Here is a 22,141-nt window from a genome sequence, read left to right on the forward strand (position 1 = left end):
TCGGCCTCCGCCAACCGTGATCCTGCAACCTCCGAGCCTTCCTCGTCGCCCACGAGCGCCACCACCGTGCCTCTCCGCGGAAGCTCGACCCTCCAGGTGCAGCATTGTTCTCAACCATGTATCCACTCGCCACAGCGACATAGCGGAGTGACGGGATCGCCATCGCGATCACCTGGTGTGCCTCGTTCTGTATGTTTTCCCAGTCGCTGCTCACAAACCCGTCGTCATCTGAATCGTCGACCATTGATTCGAACTCCGTCGCATCGATGACTCTGTCGAGCTGGTCAACGAGTCTGAGGCGGATGCAGAGGATATTGCTGTCGGAGAGTAGAGGGAGACACTCGTTCTGCAGTAGTACTCACACATCAAATGGATGGAGCAATGATGATCTGGGGTAAGCGGACGTACCAGCCATTCCTTCGCCCACAATTGTCATCATGCATGAGGACATCGAGGTAACGTAGCCGGGCATCTGGGTCCTCGAACAGCTCTGCGAGCTCCGCCCACAGCGTCGTGTCACCATAGTGGCATTGCACAGAGAGCACGACGGGGAGCGTCATGCGCACCGTGAGGGTAATGGTGTCGTAGATCTGCGATTTCTCGCAGTTCCAGTTCACTTTGATGTAGATGTCCAGGATGCGCACGCGGGAGGTGATATCGACATCATCTGTGAACTCCGCAGTGCGAGTGTAATGGTGGTCGTGGCCGTAGACCGTCCCGCGGCCATCGTCGTCTACCTCCCAGAATGCAACTTGAAGGTCTGCGAGGTTCGGGCACAATGGGGCAAGGGCAACTGGGTCCATGTTCCTTAGGCTCAAACTACGAGCGTGATTCCATTGATAGGTGTGTGGTTGCGGAAGCGGTACGTCCGAGTCGTCGTCGCATTCAAGCCGGAAGTTGTGTAGCGTGATCGCCGACGCGTTCCGCAGGATTTCGAGCTCAGCGAGAGCTACAGGCTGTACCTGGGCACGAGGATGTGTCATTGAGTACAGCGACAGCGCCTCGAGATGGACTGTACTTGGCTTGCAAGCCAGCCTCGCGCAGAGTGCCATACCCCGCGCGGCGACGCAGCGCAGCTCGAGCTCGCGCAAGCCACGCAGCGACGCGATTGCGTCGCCCAAAACATCCCCACCTCCCACCGCAAGCTGACCTCTAATTCGGACACGACAAGCACCCGTAGATTTCGTGCCCTCGCCAGGACAGTAGCAAGCGGCGAGTAGATGTCGGCAGACTCATGACGCCAAAGGTCTTCTGAGCATAGGACCGTGAGCTTGTTCAAGTACTGTATACGCTGTCCGTCATCCTCTTCGAGCACAAGTTGTGGAATTCGAGGTTCTTGACTGGGGCTTTGAGGCATAGCGAGGAGAGGACGCGCCGCCGGGCGACGGAGTTAACGGTGCGAGAAGTCAGGGCGAGGCATTGCGTGTCTCTGTGCGAGATGAGCGCGACAATCAGGATGAGTATATCGTCGTTCAATGATTGGAAGCCGACTGCCATCGCCGTTTATACAGTCTACAGCAGCCGCATCGGCGTAAGCATGGTCAGACATGTCACTCTTTCGGGCGAGCTGGCACTGTAAGACGCACCTAATCTACATGTATCAGTACAGGTCTCTTGATTCTTCGGCCTGGCTAAATGATCGGTTGATACCGGTCCCCTTCCTGAACGTCGGCAGCCTTGAGGACCACTGCTAGCATTGGTTACATTTGAGCCGACACAGCTCCACCTTCCCGCACCTACTTCGTGCGCTTGTATGCACAATTGACGATCCCACAAATTTATTGAAGGCCAAGCCTGGTGTCAGAGAACTGGATAAGTTAAAAGGAGGAGGAGGAGGAGGAGGAGGAGGAGGAGGAGGAGGTCGCGTCTGGACTGGGTGATTAGGTAAGCTAGGTGTTGTGGCGTGTGATCTAATAGTACAAGGTTCGCTCAGATGAGTTCCTTCGCGAAGCTCGAGTACTGGAAGAAGGCTCGTATTGGCATAGTAAAGTCACTGGTTTTTTGTACACGTCGCAACGACGACACATGTGTATGTCGGTATTATGTTCAATCGTCATACGTGTGACATAATACAGTAGCAAGATCATCCGACACCGTGTCTTCCAATCTCAAAGGCAAAGGCTTCTGTCTACGTTGTCTCCTCCCTCTTTTCCTTGATCTCGCGGATTGCGTCAAAAACTTCCCCTAATGCGATCCACCCAAAGCTTTGTCCACCGAACCATTTCGACAGCGTGCACGACAACCTGTACGCCGTCCAGGCTTGCTTCAAGTGCGTTGGCGCATCAGCCTGGCCATCTCCAGACAACTCCGCGCAGATGCCGTTCACGAGCGTCGCTGTCTGCTCGCGAACTTTGGCGACTATGTCGTCACGCTTGCGATTCTGCCCGCACTTCGCCGCTATCGTGCCGACGACGACTTCCTCCTCTGAGAGTATGGCCGAGCGCGATGCTGCAACAACATGCCCCGCGCAGGTCCCTCGGAGGCGAGATGCATACGCCGTGAAGAGATCCCACGTCTTCGTCACCAGGGCCTCGTCGAGGTGATGGCGGCCCAGGTACTCTTCTACTTCAGCGACAACCGGGCGGAGAAGATTGCGATGGCTGAACGGCTTGGCCCGTATGTCAGCGAGAACTTCGTCGAGCGTGATCCCTTTCCCTTCGTCTATCTCGGGCAGGTCGAAGTAAGACGACTCGGTGCTGCGCTCTTCAAGGGGCGGCAGGTCGATAGCACGGAAGAGCCGACCGAGAGCACTATTGCTCACGTAGTATCGTGGCTGCCAGCCGATGACCGTCTCCGGAATATACCAGTCTGGCTTCTCCGAGACGCGCCGTTGGATAGGGCGAATAGCATCGATATTGACTGGCAGTCCCGTCTTTGGATAGTCAACTGCAGCGTTGTATAGCTCTGCGAGCTTGAGGCAATCCAAGTGGAATATCCCTTCCTTATCCGCGACCGTGAGCCACGTCGCCGCAATGAGACCAATGTTCTAGATGAGCCATGTGAGTGAGATTCACAGATAAAACGATCGCACGCACGTCGCTGATAATGAATTCCGACACAAAATCGGCAACGTCTTGCACGGTGCTCGGACGTTGCAGTACTTTACGACGCGCAGGGCTGTACGACGCGGGCTTTTGAAGTCTACTCGTCGCCGGAAGCAAGTCCTGAGGAACGCATGTGACGTTGTACATATCGCCATCGAGGTCTCCCCCTCCAAGATACGACGCCAAAGGCCGGTCACCTGGGTTGATAGTCGAGGTCACAATCTAATACGTACGATCGCAAAGTGAACACGACACACCTCGTATAGAGAATACGACGCAGTTACTCAAACATCCCCTAGCAAGATCTGACCCTTCCGGTGGCTTGCCAATCGCATGTACGACCTGTATGTCGCCCGGATGAATCGCCGGCGAACGCGTGATCAGCGTAGGTCCCTCAAGGTACACCTCGGGACCATTTGCAGGCTTGACACAGGCGTAGATCTCGCCTTCGCGTAGCTGGCCGTGAACGTCTGCAATCCCGACCAAGGTCCATCCGCCAGGTACTGGGATACGAGCATGATACTTGAGCTCTCGCAGTACATGGTTGACGGCGAACGTCATCATGCGTTGCCACGGGCCTCTCCTAGTCAGAGAGGCGACTGAGATGCCGAGCTGGTGCAAGCGATGAACCGTGGATGCAAGCTTGAACGAGCCCCCTAGCCCGTGCATGTCGAGAAGCCATCCCGAGTTCGCCAATGAGTCCGTGAGCGTATGGGTCGCACGGACCGTGTCGTCTTGCAGCCTCTGGAAGACTTCGTACGGCACTCCGAGGCCCTCCAGAAGTATGATCATCGGCCGATTGAGGTAGAAGCGGGAGGGTTCCTCGAATAGCCCCGCGATCTCGATGCTATTCGAGGTGGGAGCCGCGAACTTCACCATTGAGCGGGGTAAGCGTATCTTCCGGCCTTCCAGTTTATGGTCGACATGGAGCATCCCCTTCGATCCAGCAATGCGCACTTGTATGACACGAGGAATGGCGCCTCGCCATGCACGTCTGACTCGGCTTTTCGACCGCTGGTCGGCCGCTATGTCTCGCGCGACCTGGAGAGACATCGTACCATTTCCATCAGTGAACGAGTACGTTCCCGTCCTGTCCTTGATGTCGTCAACGATCTCCATCTCCTCCACCGCGATCGCGATTGAGGATTCGGTGGAGCTAAACGCCTGCGAGATACGAGCACCGTATCGAGCGGGACAGTAGATGAGCTCTGGATCGTACGGGTTATCTGTGAAGGATCCGAGGCCAGCAACGATAGCGGCTGCGTTGATGGTGCGACCGTCGGCTGCTTTGAACGGCCTCACGAACCAAACAGAGTGATTCTTCAGGGCGGATTGCGAGTAGCCGAGGAACTCGAAGTGTCGCCCTGCGAGCATAAAGCCTTTGACTAGGAAGTGCTTGACACGTTGACCGATCAGCTCCCGAAGATTAATCTCGGAGTCGTAGCGATATGCGAGTCGGTTGTCGTCGGTGAAGTGAACACGAAGGAAGCTGTCCCTGTTGTCCCAGAACTGCCGAATGACTCGGTTGGATTGTTCGGGGAAGGGGCCTTCGATGACTGTTGTGGTAGGGGTAATGTAGAGGTGGGTACAAAGGAAGAGATCCGCGTGGGGTAATGGTGGTAGCGGGGTACGCAGAAGTTGCCGAGCACAAGTTATGACGAGCTCCTGTAGAGTGTCTTGGTTCACGTCGATCCCGTCGCCGTACCAGACACGCGCCTCAATTCGCGTCTTCAAGTCGGCCAGCAGAGTGCTCGTCACATATGGGCCGTGCTCAGGGACTAGGACATCGATGACGGGGCGCAGAGACTGCATAACCTCTCGCATGTCCACGAGCCGTTTGCGCGATAGCGCTATGACCTGAGAGGCCACAGCAAAGTCCAATGTCTCTATCCAAGCGTTGTAGGTATCGCGAATGGTTCTGTGGAACAGTCCGCGCTGAACAACCGTGTATGAGGACGAGTCGACAGAAAGGCGAGCGCGTCGGCACAAGCCCCGGTACACCGCGATGTCTGACGTAGATTCGCAGACGAGTCGGATAGCAATGGAGGTGTAAGGGGCGACGAGATCGTGGGTTCTGTCAAACCCGACTTTCCTCAACCGGAATATCTTCGTGACCTCGAGGAGCTCCCGCAGCGAGTAGGGGTCCCCAAACGTCAAACCATCCGGATCAACGAAGTCCGGGTCCGCGGGCCCTTCCTCGAATGACGGCGGATAGAGAAGGGAAAAGAAGATGGACGACTCGCCGAACTGGTCCGGGGTCGCAGCAGTCCAGTACACCTGCGAGGTGCGGATCGCCATGAAGCGCGTGCACTCGGTTTCCATGGCCGCCATCCGGAACTGCCGTCTGTCTTCGTTGTAGTCCAGGTACGCCGAGCCAGGCAGAGTGAATTTCCTCTCCCACTCCACAGAATACTCCTCGTCACGGCAATCCACCCGAATTGAAGTCGCTTGATGGTATCATAGATCCATTCCTGTGCGGGAGGACCACAGGAGGTTTGTATGGCGACTGTTGCACAAACCCCAAGACTTGACGATTGGGCGCCTGCTTGCTATGGGAAAAGACTATGGCCCGAAAGGATCGTGCCCGCGAGGCGAATCATCTCCGTAGTCGCGAAGGAACTGCTCACCGACCTCCGCAGTGGGAAGCGTGATTATGCCATTCCTGGTGCCCCGCTTGGTCACCTTGCGGTATATGCGAATTCGAAGTTCAGGGGCTGCGACGAGTGGTGAGCGTAGTCTGCACTGTGAAATATACTCGCGAGGAGCTCCTTCAGCTGGGGTTGTTCCGTGCTGAAGGGGATGCTCGCATGAATACCTCCATGGCGACACAGTAGACGTCGAAGGATGTCTTCCGCGCGTTTACGGTCTGCTCGGGATTCCGATGAGCGTACTTATACCAAGAAAGGAAGGTGTTGTATCTCACATAATCCTTATCAAAAGAGGCCGGTCCTATCAGTGGCGATAGTGTTCCATCAATTGCGCAGCAGAAGAGATGAGGTGATCCGATTGAAGGCGACACAGTTGGTATGTGTCATGGGGGTCCAAACCTGGTAACGCTTCCCACCATGAATTACAATTGTCGGTCACAAGGACAAGGGTACATACCGTATCAGTCTTCTCGAACATGTTACTGCCCTAATGGACTGCTGCCGCGTAGGAGACTCCCACGTCTCGTCAGCTGGGTATTGCGTATTGCCCGACGGGTTGAGCCATCCCAGGTGCACGATCACGCAGAAATCACTCAACGCTCAACGCAGAAGCACGGCGAGTCTAAATGGGACACATGAGGTGAACGTTCGACGAACGTTGCGTACATACGCACTGTTATAGATGCTGCAGACCTAAAGCATCACAGAATCCTTCGAGGACTAGATAGGATGCTTGTGCGCGATAAGGACGAAGGTCAGTCAGTTGATCATGGCATGATACTACTGACGCACGTTTGTAACGACATCGACGTGACGCTTGCCTCTCCATTCTCAGCTTTCACATAATTTAGTATGCGTGCAGCGAGCTACCGTAGCGACGTCAGTGAATCCGGGTGACTTCCAGAGACAAGAGACCTCGCCCATCAAGCATTCAGCAAACTGGAGCAGCACCTTCCGAAGTTGACGAGCAAGTACAATCGAGCCTCAGCGAGAGGTGGGCACTTTAGAAAAGCGGAGGACACGTACCGCACTGGTTGTCTCTGCTAAGATGAGAGAAACAGCCGTTGCGAGAGATCCGGCGTCCCGAGGCCCGAAGTTGAAGTGGATTGCACTTCAAGTGAGAGTCGCGTCGCGTCGGATTGTTCTGAAACTCCTCAGAGCGCAGATACCCGTCAATCCGCTCGCCCGGCCTCGGACAATAAACTCTGACGCATCGCTCATCTCCGCGCACCCGCCACCAAGTGCGCAACCACCCGCGTCCCTCCGGATCCACGGCATGCTCGTCATGATCATGTGTTGCGGTGGGTATGTACTGCGGCGAAAAGCGAGTGCGAGCGAGTCTTTGTCGGACCTCGTCCACCGCATCCGTGCGGATCGCTCCCAGGGATGCATCGAAGGCAGCGAGCTCGGAGTTGAGCCCAGTGCAGACCGCTGGGACTCTGACACGGAGACGAGCCGTCTCTGGAGCATGAAATCAGCAGATGCAGGAGACGTGTCTCATGCTCTGACGCACCACCCATTTCTCTGCGAGGTCACGTTGCGGCTCGCACTCGACGGGGAGTTATAGATATTGGAGCCGCCCGCTGGACTATACCGTCCTTCATGAAGGCGGCTGTGATGGTACTGACCGAGCCGGCTGAGCTCGAAGTCGAAGTCCGAAGGACTTTCGAACGGAAGTGGTCCGAGCGAAGGTCACGCAGGCGCACTGTACACGCGTTGCTGAGCAAGGGTAGATAGCCGAGCGAGATGTTCAGTGAGAAGAGCGAGGGAAAGTCACCTCCAAAGGACAACTCACTATGTTGCTGGCAACCTCCAGCTCGTGCGAGGACAGGCATGCGCAGCAGAGATCCACGCAGCAGAGTCGCTCTACTGAGCGTGGTGCCGATGCTCGGTTTCGCCTCGAGCTCCTCCTCCACGCGCGGCAGGGCTAGCACGCAATGATGTCGTGCATTTTGCTGGTAGAACGGGCAGCGAAGGACCTCCCTTCCCTCGTACCGCTCATGGGATGGGTCGCCCGCGGAGCTCGGGCAGCTGACAGGCGCGATGACGGGGTCCTTCTAGCATGTAGGAATACTGTGTATGCCTACACAACCTGCGTGGGTCCGAGTGTCTCCACGCGCGAGCGGACAATACGCTGGGCAACGGTATGGAGGGCTCCGAGGGAGAGACTGCGCGCGTCGTCGAGGTGGACGAGCGTCATTCAGCGCATGGTGTTTTGCGGGCTGCATATCTGGTGGTCGTAGGCAGTCTGTCACAGTCGGCGGAGGAGTGATGGTCTATCCAAGACAAGATGAGCATGTACCGATGTAGTAGTGACATTTAGTGCAAACCTCAGACTCTGCAGCTGGCAGTGGCAGGACGAAACATGGGCGCGCAAGCGCTCATTGGCAGCTACCACAGCTTACGTAATCACTGTATCATCATCGCTGCCATTGCCAAACGCAGCAATAATGATCCTGCAGCTGTCATCCACCAGGACTTACTGAGTTTCGGCTGCCCGCCACTTACTTCTACCACTCACGCCCGACAACATTACGGCGCCGCATGATTGGCGAAAGCAGTCGGAATAAAGTCATCGGCGAACGACGAGTCGAACCGACGTCTGCGAGAGCATCCTCGGCGGGCCCCAGGGCATAGTGCTTGCATAGCGTTCTGCAAGAGGCTCACTTTTGAGCCGAGCGTAATAGTCTAGAGGCCGTCATCCTATACTACTTGTGTCACATCCCTGGAGGTGAGGTACACCAGTTTCCTCTTCTGCGGAACACGTCTCTCGTCACGCTCAAGTTCGCATTCAAGTTTGCAAGTCCATGTTGCCGCTACGGTCTTCGAGGTCACAAACGCCGGTTGCCCAGTGGTTAAGTGCGCACTGTACATCTCCAGCTGGACCCCGAGATCGAGGAAAGCAGATGGTAGCGGGAGGTGCTGTGCTCTGCGGTGCCCTAGCTCCTTGAACACACAGTCCCGTCCCTCTGTGCAACATGGCCGTATCATCCGGGTACACGACCAGGGATTCCACGCTACCCACGTACAAGGACTCATACAGCCAAGTTACCACAGATCATACACGGCACAGTACACCGGCAGACGGATATGTGGCACCTGGAGCTAACAACAGTACATCTGAAACCCAGACATCCTGTGATTGGCACCGTATCTGGAGGCAGAGTACCGCGTTCGCCCGTCTCCCCGTCCTGCGGAACGCATCTCTCATCACGCTGTGCGACTTCCCAGGACCAGCGTACACACGCTACACGTCCAGACTATTGATCCACTAGCTGTCATTCATTGCACTATGACCGAACCTCACATGCCTGTGGCGTTCGTGAGCGAGAGGAACCCGGGACTTTACCCGGCGGACCGTCTCTACGGCTTTAACACATCCGGCGCCTGGGTCGCAGGTCGTCTGCGCGTCCTCGACATCTTACATGGTCATGTCGATCTTAAGCACACGCCCGACGAGACCACCATCAATACCGACGTACGCGCTACCTTCCCCGCTGTGCTATCCGTGCAGTTCCACTATGACGACCCAGAGCTATTCGCGCGGCTCGCGGAGCTGTTCGAGCACGCCCGCGCGCGGTTGCGCTGCCTCGACGTGTTGATGCACGATGACATCGAGGATGCGCAGATGTGGCTGGTACGTCCGCTCGCCCATCCCAAATCCTTCTTGTTCCGCCCATCTGACCAATGGCTGCCGCCGCAGGACGACTGTCTCCCCTCCTTTACTCCAGCCCCATCATCTGCATATGACTTAAGCCTGTTCAAATGCAAGTTCGCCGAGATCGACGCAGACGACGAGGGCGAGGTCAAGCAGCGAACTGTATGTATCTGGGGAGACTGAGATCGTCCATCATGCACCAGGACGATGGAGCCACGGCAATAGGCAGACCGAGGAGCTGCCGGTCCGCGGCGAAGTGTAGGCCAGCGAAGCCGCGCCAGCGCGCACCAGCCACGTCCGGGGAAAATGCGGTGCACGACCGGGCGTGCGTCCTCCACAACGAGTCCACGAAGCCTTGGACGCATGTCGCACCGTCCGGCCTCCGCTGGCGAGAACGGCGAGTAACGTCTGGTGTGCGATCACTCGGCTCACGTCGGAGCCACGCCAGAACGTCCGCACGCGTGCGCCTGCAGCGTGTGAGGTGCCCACATGTGAGCAACAGTCTCTTGCTCTCTCGGAAGGACTACGCTTACGTTACGGTCACTCTCGCCCACCCGTCTTGCTCACTGGCTGATCATCCATCGTGTTTGCCCCGGTCAGAGGGTTACGCTCACGCACAGGCTGCCTTCCGGGTCCCACCGTCGTGAATCGCGTCGGGAGTCTGGGACTCGACGCGACGGACTCGTCGACGACTAGAGCCGGAGGTGGGAAGGCGGTCTTTCTCCGCGATGTACACAACGCACCATACAAAGACCCGCATCTCGTGCCTCCGACGGCACTCTCGACGCGATTTGCTCGCGGGGTGACTGACTGGTCGACGGCCCCGCCGGCGCCTGCATTCTCGCCGGACCATCAGACGGCGATCGTAAGCACGCGTCGTCTGCGGCCGACGGCGGGATGGACTCTGGGAAGGCGACTCTTGTGCGCACCAGGTGCTCAACTCAGGGGAGAACGACTCGCGAGAGACGTGACCGGGTGTGAGTGAGTCTACGAAGCTTCGGAGGTACATAGTACGTCGGACCGTTGGGCTTCTGATAGCGAGAAGGGCGAGTGACGGCGACATGATCTGGCATACGGTTTCGACGCTGACGTTGGAGCATCGATTCCAAACTAACAACCATGTCCAGTGTGACTGGAAGATGGCGGTCGACCACAGGCCGGGATTTGACCACGCGGGCCTTTTGTGGGCCTTTGAGCTATGCTACGAGCGGTCCCGACTAAGGCAATAGGTTGTGCAGTCCCAACGAGACACTCGTCAAAGGAGAAATAATCACTGTCCATACCGTCATTCGTTGTTGGACATGCTATATATGGGTTCTAGGATACTAGCACCGGCAATCTTGACACAGAATCAGTCACATATTGAAAGCTACGGAACCGGTCCACGTACACCTGATATGCTCCCAAAAGATTCAACTATCCACGACTGTTAGGCCGGCAGTGAGTAATGCAGAATGCAGGATACGATATGACACAACTTGCATTCTGAGCGAGAATCACGGCCACATTGGGGCATTCCAAGGATTCGAACGCTATCGACGGACGTACACGGGTCCCCGTTCCGCCCTCAAGCTGCCAGGGCCTAACTCAGATTAGCTCACAGTTGCCGCACTCAAGTAATACTCACCAGCTCACGTCATCAACACAAGGTCGTCTTCGAGCGCAGAGATCACACAAGTGGGATGCCACCTCCCTTCGTCGACCTCCCATCAGTCGTTGCAAGTATGTCGCTTGTCCTCTCTGGTTCAGACGAGCCTGAGTTCCTCCGAGCCATTCAGCCATGCCCTTGGTGTCAGAGAAGCGGCCCCGTGCCCATGCTCACGTATTCATCCCCTCCATTTCCGACTTCAATACGCTCACGAAAGTCGATGACCCCGACGGCTGTGCTCTCGAGGTCTCAGCACTTACAGATTCAACCAATGTACCCACTGGCGTGCAGTTGGTCCACTGGGCAACAGGCGAGCGTACGCGCACGGTCTGTCGTGTCCTCATGCAACACCCAGCCTACAATGGGGAGATCATCAATCGCAGGACCGTCATCTGCAAAGTGATTTACGGTGGCAAGCGACAGCGATCGGCACTGCACCATGAGAAGCAAGTCTACGACGCACTGGAAGAACTTCAAGGGAATATTATACCCCGTTGCTATGGACTGTTCGAGGGAGAACTAGGCGGCGAGCTAGCTACCTGTTTAGTGCTTGAAGATTTCGGGGAACCTCTGACTCGCAACAAGTCGGCACACGAGGACGAGGCATTCAGGTGCGTTGAACCATGCCTGGATAGTTCGCGAGATAGATCTCATCAGGAAGGCGTTGTCTATGACAGGATTCACTTGATGTCTGCCGTTCTCGAATCTCATAAAAGAGGCGTACAACACAAAGACTTGAGGCCAGGTAACTTTCGCAAGAAGAGCGACGGAGGTGCCGGTATCATCGACTTTGAGACCGCTGTGATGAACCACAATTGTCCTGTGGTCCACGTTGAGAACAGCGCAGCGGTATTCGAGTTCGGCAAGCTGGCACTTGAAGAACCCGATGTCGATTGTAGAGAATTGTGGGAGACCGCGTGTCGCGTTGCGGCAATCTGGAAACCAAGTAAGCCCTGCTGCTGCACCTATCGTAACCCCACAGGCTCACGGATCTCATAGGCAGAACGGGCTATAATTCCCAAATAATTCGCCTGAAACAGATACCCAGAATAACCAATCCCAATGCCCGTCGAATCGCTGAGATATGCTACGCGTACACAGTCGAGTGCTGGGAGCACAAAGTAGACTTCGATGAAATGGAGTTGTGGCGAAGGTGGGAAGCCGCCGGGCTGGAGGACCATTGAACGCGTAACGCGAGATAATCGAAACAGCATCGGAGACATGGTTGTGTATTCGGGGAATAGGATGGCCTAGTCTTAGTATCATGTGTCCACATCACTGTACATGGTAGCCCCGGTCTTGCTAGAACGAAGGGGTATCGAGTCAGGTTATGTGTTCGTCAAGCTAACGTTTTTTTGAATTCTTTTATTGTCCGCGAGGGCAGGGCCCTATGTAGACAAAACTCTGGCACTACGAGTGGGTACGTGTAGGTGGTCTGTCGGAGTCAGGCTGAGCATGCGCTCGTCGCCAGAGCGAGAGCCTAGGTATGTACCTGACGATTCTTTCTGGCCAGTCAACTCGCGCGGCATAGAGGTATCAGACACTGGTGGCACTCACCATTTCCTAGCGTCGGGTTTGAAGTCTCATGTATGACGCGTGGATGTCCGAGTGGCCTCAGCTAACGGATCCTTATCCCGCGAGGAAGAATGAGCACGGGAAGAATGCACTAGCAAAGTGTGATGCCAGTGAATCACCGTCATATTCGGATATAGTACAACAGGCTACCAGTACTGTACCCACGCATCGCAGCGTCAGCGCCGCGCAACTCGAGCACTGCGTCACAGACTCACCCTAAAGCTGCAAAGTATCCGCGAAAGCCTCGCCACGCATATACTCATCCAGCCTCTGCCCCTCCTCTGCACTGATCTCTACTAAATCCACTGAGCGCTTCTCGGCCACCGCCTCGCCAGCATCGATACGCCACCACCGGTGCATTCGCCCACGGAATATTGAGCCCTGAGGAATATCCGAGTCGGCGTTCACGACCATGCGCCCAGAGGCCACGGCAACATAGCGGAGAGTGGGGATCTCTTCTGCGAGCAGCCTAGGAGCCGCATTGCCCAGCTTTTCCCACTTGCCATCATTGTCATATCCAGTGTCAGAGTGGGAGTCGAAGTCAGAAGAAACATTAAAATCGTTGGAGTCGAGGGCAAGTTTGAGCCGGACACAGAGGATGTTACTAGCGGAGAGGAGCGGGAGGTATTTGTCCTGCGACGGAACACGTGAGATCGGCATTGGACGGTGCGGACAGCAGCGAGGAGACTGACCATCCATTTCTGCGCATCGTCGACATCGCCATGCATCAGCACATCCAGGTATCGTAGCCGTGCAGCCGGGTGTTCGAATAACGCCGCGAGCTGCCCCCAAAACGCTGCGCCATCGTAGCACTCTACTGAGAAGACCACGGGCTGTGTCGCACGCACCGTGGCGACGACAGTCTCCCCGGGCATGGGCCCTCGGCCTTCAACGAAGACCTCGAGGACACGTAGGCGCGCGGAGACATCGTGCGCGAAGGAAGCGGTATAGGGGAAACGGTGGTCACCCGCAAAGAATACCAACCAGTCGTTCGCGAACGACTTGAAGGTGATATGGAGGCACGCGAGATTCGGGCAGAACCTCACGAGAACCAACGGATCCATGTTTCTGAGCCGCAAGGTATGTGTGCTAGGCCACAGATCGGCCGAGATTGGTAAGGGCAACGTTGACCATTCTGGGGCAGTTTTGTGAAGACCCAGGTCGGCTATGAGCACCTCCGCTGCGTTCCGCAGGAAGGGTATGTGGACGAGCCTATCATATTCCACTGTCTGCATACGCTTGGCTGAACCCCAGGCCCGAGACGGACTACCCTCGGCTTGCAGATCAACCTCTCGCAGAGCGCCATGCTGTCCTTGGTAACGCCGCACAGCGCGAACTCGCGCAGATCACGGAGTGCGACGATTGCATCGCAGAGGCCGCCAGCCACAGTCGGAGCCCCGCGGTCCAACAACGTCATGTCAAGCGAACGCAGGTCTCGCGCTCGCGCCAAGACGGCAGCAAGTGGGGAGTAGTCGTCAGTTGAGTCGTGGCCGTGCCAGAGGAAAATCCGAGTTTACGCAGATACTGAAGGCGGTATCCGTCTTCCCAAAGTATGAATTCGTGGAAACTGAGGGTTTGGCGTGGCGTTGCGACTCGTAGGGAAGAGAGGACACGCGGCCGGGCGACGGCGCTCATCGTGCGCGATGTCAAGGCGAGCTGACCAGCGTCGCGTTGCGAGATGAACGCAACTATGATGTCAAGGACATCTTCGTTCAAGTGTTGGATGTTGGTGACCATCGTTCCGAGTGTGGATCTATGGGTGTTGTGGAAATGGTCACGCTGCGTGTACACCTGATACCTAACGAGCACGTACATGGGTGCAGGAGACAAGTCTCTGGCCGTTGGCGAGAGTCCAGCCTGCTAGGATGGAAGTATTGGCAGTCCAGGAAGTGCTCGTTCAAACCGCTGGGCACGTATCAATGACAGGTCACAGGGCACTGTGTTGGATGGCTGAGAGTGTTATACGCTCAGGACGACACTGACCTGTATTGCTACGACAAGTTGAGCAGATCATGGCGGAGAGAAACAGCATCCGGTGTCGGTCGCGCGCTGCGTCATCGGGCGTCTACTCGCCCGCCGTTGCCTGCCTCGGGCTCTCGCCCGGCCGCACTCGCTGCACTCCAGTCGTGCGCTCGTCGCTCGCCGTCGTCCGCAGTGACTCCTCCCCGTGCCCAGCCACGAGCGTCCGTGCCCGTGACCGCCCTGGTCGACCGTCGTCGCCTGCGTCATCACCCGCCCGCCGTCTCCGCTGCCATTGCCGCCGCGCTCCACGACGCCCTGCCCGTCCACCCCGCCGCGCTCTGCTCACTCGCGCCCGCCTCTCCGCCGTCTCCGCTCGCGCGACTCGACGTACGGTATGTACCCGCCCCCGACGCCCGTCTGCTCCCGCTCCCAATCCCCGTGGACACGAGCACGACTTGGACGGAATTGCTCGGTGGAGACGAGCAGGCGCGGGGCAGCATGCGGAGACGCATTCATCACTCAAAAACGGGCACAAGTGCGCGTGTCCGGGTGTCTCCTCGCACGTACGGAGGTCTCCCGCGAGACCGGACTGGCCCGCCCACTTCGTGCTCGAGCCGCAGCAGCCCGGCCACCGGCTGAGCAACGAGCATGGTCGTCGTAAGGCTCGAGAGGCCTCCCGGACAGGGCTCCCTGCGAACGGCGCTGTCCGTCTCACGTTTGGTGCGTTCTCTCTCCAGTCTGACGCGGCCTGCTGGCTTTGACTAGGACTGCGTCTCGCCAGTCGCTTTGAAGCGCGGATGGAACGAGGCGGCCGCCGCGCGCGTGGCTGGGACTAGCGACGCGACGAGACGAGTCTTGACCCAGAGACCAGACGGTCACCGCGTTCTGCCACCATGGCACACGACGACCCCGAGCCTGTCCCTGTCGTCCAGACGACGGAGAACGCGGCATGCCGAGCACACGTACAACGGTCTGCGGACGGTCTTCTATTCCGAGGCACAAAGCTCTGAAGGATTGTCTACGTCTGCTTGGGGAGACTAGGCAGCACGCGAGATCCTCTTCATTCCTGCCAGAGTACTGCGCCCGGGCTGCTCGCCACGTACTTGCGTCCACGCACGCCGGAAGACGGTGCAGAGCCGCATGAGCGGCAACAGCCGTCGGAATGGAGTCGTCGAACGACGAGCCGGGGCGACCCCCGAGAGCATGGTCGGTCACGCTGCGCATGCACTCATCGACCCTCTCCCCCTCTCCGTTCGGGCCCGGCCCCTCTGGTTCTCGGTGCACGGCACTCGTCCTCCGTGTGCAGATAGTCGTGCTCGACACGCCACCACTGCGTCCGTCTTCAAGGGTGTGGGGAGCGGGGAACGCCCGACTGTGTACCCGGACGATACGGCCATGTGCTAGAGGGACCGACGTGGATTTGACACCGTTCTCAGGCGCTGAATAGACTCTATACGCATCGTCTCGCAGGACAAGCATTTCCATTCATACCAATACCACGTCTCTGCTCGACATGGTGTATCGCGAGTCATTCAATCACTGTTAAGAACGAATGTCCGCCGCGCATTCGATCACAACACGCGCGCGACGACCGTGCACTACTCAACCTACCCCACGCAGAGATTCTCACCGACCTCCAAGTCTACAAGGCGCCTTGTCAGCGCCATCGGGTCTGCAGAGCGATGTGTGGGACACGTACCACAGGCGGAGTCGAGCCACGGGTTCAGCGCATACAGCTGTGCGGCAGTGAGCCCGTAGTCGGACTCGATCTCGGCACAGTAGTCACCGCTGGCAACCGTGTAGACCTTGCTGCACGCGGGCGAGCCCTTGACGCAGTACGCCTCCTAGAAAGGCATTATTCAGTGAGAACGCGAGGGTGAAATGTTCAATACGTACGTTCACCTCGAGATCTGAGATGTGCCGCGAGTGAGTCGTGAGCGAGGACCGCGGATGGTGGAAAGACGTACCATCGCAATTCGACGAAACCTCGGGGTTCCAGCGCAGGAAGTCGCTGAAGGCGATCTTGTAGCTACATCACGTGTCAGCTCGCCGGGACACACGCGTCCTTGTCGGTGGGCACTGACCTCGTATCAATGCTGGTGCACGAATCGCCGGTCTGCACCGTGTCTGGGGAAGCGCTGAGAGGGTGGAGTCGAGGATGGACGAGATGAGTACCTACAGTACGTAGTGCAGCTGGCAGCAGAGAGTCGGTGAGCGAACCGCGCGGAGACAGGGGGTCGACTCACTTGGTCCAGCTGCCGCCCGCGATGTTCGTAGGCATCGGGGACGCTGTCGCCGAGGACGAGGACGGGGGCGCTATCGCCGAGGACGAGGACGGGGGCGCTATCGCCGAGGACGAGGACGGGGGCGCTATCGCCGAGGACGAGGAGGGGGACACTATCGCCGAGGAGGACGCTACTGCCGAGGACGAGGACGGGGACGCTATCGCCGAGGACGAGGCCGTGACCGTGAACGTCGACGTCAGTGTCACCGAGCTCGTGCCAGAGGCGACGGTCGACGTCGGCGCCGCGCCAACACACAGCACCTCGCCGGTCTCGAGGTCGCAGCTCGAATCTAGCCACGGGTTGAGGGCCAGCAGTTGCGCCGCGGTGAGCCCCTCGGTAGTTTCCACGGAGAAGCAGGTGTCCCCTGAGACGACGGTGTAGAGGCTGGAGCACGCGTCGCCTGGGGTCGGATGTCAGGTTGATGCGACAAGGGAACAGCGGGAGACTGTACCTCCGCCACCGACGCAGTACGCTTCTTGAGCCGCAAGGTTCGTGCAGCCAGTATTGAGCTTGGAGGCATCTGTGAGCACGAGGAACGAACATCCATACGGGAGCGCATACCTCCGGGTTCCATCGAAGCAGGTCGCTGAAGGAGATGTTGGCCGCGGCCTCCAGCATCGAGCACGTGTCGCCCGACACCACCGTCGTGTACGACGTGCAGTTCGTGAACGAGCCGGGTGCGAGGTTATTCGGGGCGTCGCGCGTCGAGAGAGCCGGCGTGCGTCGGAGGGGCAGCCAGTTCGCCGTGGCGCTGGACGCGAGCGCGACGGCGAACACTAGAGACTGTACGCGTATCGCAAAGACCATCCTGAGGTAGAGGTAGAGGTATGGTGAGTGCGGGTAGCAGCTCTGCCTGAGCATGGACGTATACCTGGCTTATATACTGCGCGGGGTACGTGCGCGGGCGAAAAAAGGCGCAGACTTCATCACTTCAGAAGATTGGTGTGACTGCATGCTGAGAGTCATTCCGCACCACTTCGAGCACTGACAGAAACGTTCGTACTGGGAACGTGACACTGCCAGACATTTCTGACCCGATCGGACTTACATCTAAAAACGAATCACCCAGCGCAGACGTATGAATCCCTAACCTGATCAAAATTGGGGACAATAAAACGCAGAACGTACCGCTGCATTGCCAGTTTGCAAGTGATTGACTGGACTCTAAGGCAACATGTTGATCCCTGCGACCGCACCTGGGACTGGCAGTGGACGGTGACAGCTAATTCCATATCGCCAGACCCCCGCCTGACTGAGGATGCGTGCACAAACGGAGAGAGTCGTACCTTCTTGAGCTTTGTTCACAGGTGACTCGGAGCCGCGCGCCCTGTCGGTCGACTTCGGCTTCGACCCTCGAGCTGGTTCGCCCTCGACACTATTCGTTGTGTCGGAGTGTTGACGTGAGCGCAGAAGGAATACCAAGGCCAATGTACCACACACGTACACGCTTCCGAGAGGGGTTAAAGAAGTTGGAATGACGCGGATTGAGAACCGCGCGGTCCACTTGTCTGCGATGGGCCGGCTTCGAGGCGTCGAAGCTTTAGGATTTGACGCTTCAACGTCAACCACACGAAGGCTCTGACCGCTGAGATTGCCGCTAACGTGTCTCCGATGGCAATAACCTGCTGCATACGTATGGCACAGATGTGGCATTAGCCTGACTCGGACGTTCGTGGCGTTTCGCAAATGGAAATCTCACCTACTACAGTCATTCGGCGAATCGGAAATGACCGCCTTCCCTCGCTCGCTCGCTGGTATGGGCACGAACCCTGCGTGTCGTGGTCAGAGATTCAGAAAATTCGGCGAACCTACCAGGTGCGGGAGCGGGCCTCACATGCACAATCCACGTCGACTGCTTTGCTGGAAGTTCGGATCAATGAGTGCGTTTCTACTTCGACTGCATCCTGTCTCAGTTTCTCATCGCCGGCAACTTCAGGCTGGATCACTGAGGGCTCGTGAACGAGCATCTCGGGGAAGCTTGGCCAGCCATTTCAAGCATGACCGACTTTACGTTCCACCGCGCGATGGCTTCCCTACCGGTTCTTGACGCACTAACGTAAGTAGCAAATTCCTGACGGTATGCAGCCAGTGAGAAACTGATAAGAGAGGACTGCAATGTTGCGACAATGCATCTAGTGGCAGAAGGAGGAGGAGGAGGAGGAAGTTGTACTCTTACGTAATCGGTGGCGGTGGCGTTGACAATGATATCCGCCTCTCCGTTGTCGTTGACCATTGCGTAACTTATGTAAGTACGATCTCAACCTTCTAGTCAAGTCCATCGCTGCACAGCTACATGACTTGCCGCACTTTTTATATCGCCCGTCTCTGTCTCTGTGACCCAAGGCCGACGTGCAGCTAGTAGTAGTAGGTACTTATGTATGCTGCCATACAGCCTTGGCACGGCGCCTGGCAGCAGGCGGCACCGGAGACTGTCCTTCCATCTCAGTCACGGTCTCGTCAAGATATCATAGCGAAGGAAATACTCTGATTGGCATATTGCGTCGATGTTTGTGAGCACTTGGCGTGGTCTGTGGCATGCAACGTGACTCTGATCACGCAGAGCCATGGCATTTGCGAGGTCCTGGACTAGTTCCTCAGGAGCTGATAGAGATATGGCCGTATCGCCACTTCAAATGCGTTGGTATGTGGTAATGCTAGGAGTGAGGAAACCATGCATGAGTTTTCTGAGCGAACAGAGAAGCAAATACAACGACAACTGACCGAACTGCGACGAAGTAATAGTACACCCTGAGTACATGAATACAGAATACCCTCCCATGACTAGCCGGTGCCTGTACTCACCGCCGCCGGGTCGACTGCTGTGCCATTTGTGGGAGCAGGCCCAGGAGGCTTTGACCTCGATCTGGCTCGGGCAGCGACGCTGGTCTGTCCAACGGAAGAATCGTCATCGATGTCCATGTCGGACTGCCCAGACGACCCGACGGTCATGCTTGGAGGCGGGGCACTGGCAACGGGCGCCGCCGCGCTAGGTCCCACGCCGTGGGTCGTGCCGGTAGTCATAATGCCTACTGCTGCACGACGACCGTCCCAGTGGCCACGTTATCGCGCTCGGCATGACTGGCACGGTCGCGTCTGCCGCCTTCCCCCTCGTCGTCGGAATCAGACAATTCGCCATCGGCTTGACGCCTTGCATCTAACAAACGCCGCGGACGCCGCTCGTCTCGAGAGATCATGTCTTCGTCCTCGTCTAGATCATCTACGAGGTCGTCCAAGGGCATCCGGGGTACATCTAATCTCCTGTCAACTTGATTATTAGAACTCGAGGATGTCTCGCCGACCTTGCATCTGAACACTCGGTGGCCCGCCAACATGTCTGAGATGTTCCAGTACGATGCCTTTGACACGGTCCAGATAGCCAGGACTATTCATGTCCTCCATGCTGGACGGCTTCACGTCGAGTTCATAGTCCGGTCCAAAATACTCGTAGTATTCGTTCATCGGTATTTCTGGCGTATACATTGATGTAAAACCCGCGGCAACAGGACACAGCACTCACCTGAACCGAGTTCGACGCCAGCGGCGAGACCGGTTTCGTATGCCCAGCACCGACTGACATTACGCATAGTGTAACCGCCACCCCCGAGGATGAGTAATGGCTTGTTGAAGGACTTCACGAATTGCACACAGCTGGCGTGGCCTTCATGACCTCAATATCGCAATGTAGTACGAGGCAGGCATGCATCACGTACCTTTCATGGACAGGTTGAGACTGCCTATTCTGTCACCGGAGAGCGAGTCGGTACCGCACTGCAAAACGATAGCGCCTGGGTCGAAGTGTTCCATGACAGATCGGATTACCTGAAAACGCTGTCAGTGAGACACGGGGATCATTCCCGCCGTCAATCACAGTACCGGTTCAAATACACTCTTGTAGCTCTCATCGGTGACACCGTCCCGAAGGGGAAAGTTGAGAGCGTAGTGCTTGCCCTTACCAACGCCCACATCCTGTATTAAGATGTATGTCATTGAGACAAATCAGTGAGACGTAGTGACAGATGCACGCACCCGCAGTCCGCCGGTTCCCGGGAAGAACTCTCCGTACTTGTGAAAACTGCAGGTCATCACACGATCTGTGGTGTAAAAGGCTTCCTCGACACCATCTCCATGGTGCACATCGATGTCGATGTACAGGACACGCGTGTGGTATCTGAATAACGATGCTTGAGATTCTTGTGTGAGATCAGTCGAAGGAGAACTAACCGCAGCAGCTCAAGTATGCCTAGCACAATATCTAAAACCGTTTTAGAGTCATCAATGTAAAGAGACGTGCCGCACATACGAACCATTGACGTAGCAGAAGCCACTGGCTTCACTTTTCTTTGCATGATGGAGCCCGCCCGCCCAATTGACTGCAATGTCGCATTTGTCGCGACTCAATCGAGCAGCGCCCTCTTGAATGATAATGGTGAGTCGATGAAAATGGGCTGTGGCGTCATGCCGCACCCATAGAGCCTCCCGCTGATATTGCGCAGTACTCGAACAAGCCGTCGAAAACCGGACAGTCCTCGCCGACATTGTCTGTACAAAAGGTGAATAAATCCTCTTAGTATGTACGCGAGTAAGCAGGATAGGCACGAACACTTGTGCTGTTCCTTCGTATAATTGCCCATGCTGCTGGGCGAGACTCGACTGAGGAATTCGACATAGTCGTCGGAGTGAAACTGCATCATCTCGCGTTTCGTCGCAGGTTTGGCACGCTATACTTCCGTTTCAGCTAGGCAGTGCGAATCAAAAGCCTTTATGTACGCACGAAGATCTCCATTTTCTTGTAGAGGCCATAGTTCATTACCAGTGAATGGCACATCCGGATCCGTGTAGGCTTCATCCTATAGTTATAAACGACAACGCAGGTATATTGAAGACCAGCAAATACATATAAATAGGACGCGACTCACGGATGACCGGGCCCATAATGGAATCCACTCACGTCCGAATCGAAGAAGTAGCACTAGCGGGGAACAGCCGTTAGCCTCGGAGTGTAAGCCAGGCAAAAGAAATACACACGACACGCTTCTTGGGTTCTCCGTCTATAGGCTTCATAACCGGTGCCATTCTGCCAGCCATAGGACGGAAGACTGTCGAAGCTGCCGGTGCCGCACTGTAGTAGCCTGAAGGCGCCGAGCGCCACGGCAACGGCTTGTTTGGCAAAGGCCTTTGATCCTAACAAATGACGTAACACACTACAAGCATATCTTTCGCACAATATAAGTACGCTCGCCGTTGCATTGGCTCACAAGGCTCTGTACAGATCATAGTATCGCTTCACGCTACAAGCGGACATGCTAGCTAGGACTAGGATA

General features: G+C 56.7%; 8 protein-coding genes across 8 annotated transcripts; 2 read left to right on the forward strand and 6 right to left on the reverse strand.

Annotated features, from left to right (window-relative positions):
• Nucleotides 1–404: 404 nt before the first annotated feature.
• Nucleotides 405–1,845, reverse strand: B0H18DRAFT_1036676 (uncharacterized protein; the record flags this gene model as incomplete). Its single annotated transcript, XM_048030371.1, has 5 exons — nucleotides 1,737–1,845; nucleotides 1,587–1,687; nucleotides 1,342–1,497; nucleotides 1,166–1,303; nucleotides 405–1,145 (listed from the first exon to the last, which is right to left on the reverse strand). Coding segments are annotated over exons 3-5 (1,035 nt in total), but the record flags the coding sequence as incomplete, so codon positions are not given.
• A 111-nt stretch (nucleotides 1,846–1,956) lies between these two features.
• Nucleotides 1,957–5,848, reverse strand: B0H18DRAFT_1137869 (RNA dependent RNA polymerase-domain-containing protein). Its single transcript, XM_048035605.1, has 3 exons — nucleotides 3,302–5,848; nucleotides 3,036–3,241; nucleotides 1,957–2,986 (listed from the first exon to the last, which is right to left on the reverse strand). The coding sequence occupies exons 1-3, from the start codon at nucleotides 5,373–5,375 to the stop codon at nucleotides 2,129–2,131; spliced, it is 3,138 nt and encodes a 1,045-aa protein (XP_047887957.1). The 5' UTR covers nucleotides 5,376–5,848; the 3' UTR covers nucleotides 1,957–2,128.
• Nucleotides 5,849–8,777: 2,929 nt separating this feature from the next.
• On the forward strand, nucleotides 8,778–10,579 carry B0H18DRAFT_1107477 (uncharacterized protein; the record flags this gene model as incomplete). The annotated part of the gene is made up of 5 exons (XM_048032715.1): nucleotides 8,778–9,329; nucleotides 9,396–9,512; nucleotides 9,554–9,761; nucleotides 9,971–10,215; nucleotides 10,478–10,579. Exons 1-5 carry the CDS (start codon nucleotides 8,985–8,987, stop codon nucleotides 10,577–10,579), a joined length of 1,017 nt encoding a protein of 338 aa, XP_047887958.1. The 5' UTR covers nucleotides 8,778–8,984.
• A 369-nt stretch (nucleotides 10,580–10,948) lies between these two features.
• Nucleotides 10,949–11,997, forward strand: B0H18DRAFT_1137879 (uncharacterized protein; the record flags this gene model as incomplete). The annotated part of the gene is made up of 3 exons (XM_048035606.1): nucleotides 10,949–11,609; nucleotides 11,715–11,944; nucleotides 11,981–11,997. Exons 1-3 carry the CDS (start codon nucleotides 11,131–11,133, stop codon nucleotides 11,995–11,997), a joined length of 726 nt encoding a protein of 241 aa, XP_047887959.1. The 5' UTR covers nucleotides 10,949–11,130.
• Nucleotides 11,998–12,401: 404 nt separating this feature from the next.
• On the reverse strand, nucleotides 12,402–14,175 carry B0H18DRAFT_1036683 (uncharacterized protein). The gene is made up of 6 exons (XM_048030372.1): nucleotides 13,837–14,175; nucleotides 13,266–13,816; nucleotides 12,789–13,206; nucleotides 12,556–12,728; nucleotides 12,491–12,499; nucleotides 12,402–12,433 (listed from the first exon to the last, which is right to left on the reverse strand). The coding sequence occupies exons 1-3, from the start codon at nucleotides 13,877–13,879 to the stop codon at nucleotides 12,790–12,792; spliced, it is 1,011 nt and encodes a 336-aa protein (XP_047887960.1). The 5' UTR covers nucleotides 13,880–14,175; the 3' UTR covers nucleotides 12,402–12,433; nucleotides 12,491–12,499; nucleotides 12,556–12,728; nucleotide 12,789.
• B0H18DRAFT_56601 (uncharacterized protein) lies at nucleotides 13,898–14,591 on the reverse strand. Its single transcript, XM_048038618.1, has 2 exons — nucleotides 14,387–14,591; nucleotides 13,898–14,326 (listed from the first exon to the last, which is right to left on the reverse strand). Exon 2 carries the CDS (start codon nucleotides 14,308–14,310, stop codon nucleotides 13,987–13,989), a length of 324 nt encoding a protein of 107 aa, XP_047887961.1. The 5' UTR covers nucleotides 14,311–14,326; nucleotides 14,387–14,591; the 3' UTR covers nucleotides 13,898–13,986.
• Nucleotides 14,592–16,142: 1,551 nt separating this feature from the next.
• Nucleotides 16,143–17,681, reverse strand: B0H18DRAFT_1123943 (uncharacterized protein; the record flags this gene model as incomplete). The annotated part of the gene is made up of 9 exons (XM_048034776.1): nucleotides 16,143–16,177; nucleotides 16,235–16,379; nucleotides 16,432–16,445; nucleotides 16,503–16,564; nucleotides 16,620–16,662; nucleotides 16,715–16,728; nucleotides 16,782–17,220; nucleotides 17,272–17,329; nucleotides 17,382–17,681. 9 exons carry the CDS (start codon nucleotides 17,679–17,681, stop codon nucleotides 16,143–16,145), a joined length of 1,110 nt encoding a protein of 369 aa, XP_047887962.1.
• A 2,184-nt stretch (nucleotides 17,682–19,865) lies between these two features.
• On the reverse strand, nucleotides 19,866–21,893 carry B0H18DRAFT_1036714 (uncharacterized protein; the record flags this gene model as incomplete). The annotated part of the gene is made up of 12 exons (XM_048030373.1): nucleotides 19,866–20,287; nucleotides 20,338–20,478; nucleotides 20,531–20,639; nucleotides 20,694–20,786; nucleotides 20,847–20,988; nucleotides 21,042–21,072; nucleotides 21,125–21,232; nucleotides 21,285–21,359; nucleotides 21,421–21,538; nucleotides 21,592–21,667; nucleotides 21,737–21,789; nucleotides 21,846–21,893. 12 exons carry the CDS (start codon nucleotides 21,891–21,893, stop codon nucleotides 20,094–20,096), a joined length of 1,188 nt encoding a protein of 395 aa, XP_047887963.1. The 3' UTR covers nucleotides 19,866–20,093.
• Nucleotides 21,894–22,141: the final 248 nt, after the last annotated feature.

Source organism: Fomitopsis serialis (genome assembly GCF_022376445.1).
Source record: "Fomitopsis serialis strain Sig1Antser10 chromosome Unknown B0H18scaffold_110, whole genome shotgun sequence".
Classification (NCBI taxonomy): domain Eukaryota; kingdom Fungi; phylum Basidiomycota; class Agaricomycetes; order Polyporales; family Fomitopsidaceae; genus Fomitopsis; species Fomitopsis serialis.

Excerpts from the sequence above, each read along its gene's own strand:
- B0H18DRAFT_1137869 (XM_048035605.1), bottom strand. The coding sequence starts at position 5,375 with ATGGCGGCCATGGAAACCGAGTGCACGCGCTTCATGGCGATCCGCACC. Across the intron at positions 3,242-3,301 it reads CGTCGTATTCTCTATACGAG|GTGACCGGCCTTTGGCGTCG; the intron begins GTGTGTCGTGTT and ends CTATCAACCCAG. Across the intron at positions 2,987-3,035 it reads CGGAATTCATTATCAGCGAC|AACATTGGTCTCATTGCGGC; the intron begins GTGCGTGCGATC and ends TGGCTCATCTAG.
- B0H18DRAFT_1036683 (XM_048030372.1), bottom strand. The coding sequence starts at position 13,879 with ATGGCGCTCTGCGAGAGGTTGATCTGCAAGCCGAGGGTAGTCC. Across the intron at positions 13,207-13,265 it reads ACGATGCGCAGAAATGGATG|GACAAATACCTCCCGCTCCT; the intron begins GTCAGTCTCCTC and ends GTTCCGTCGCAG.
- B0H18DRAFT_56601 (XM_048038618.1), bottom strand. The coding sequence starts at position 14,310 with ATGGTCACCAACATCCAACACTTGAACGAAGATGTCCTTGACATCATA.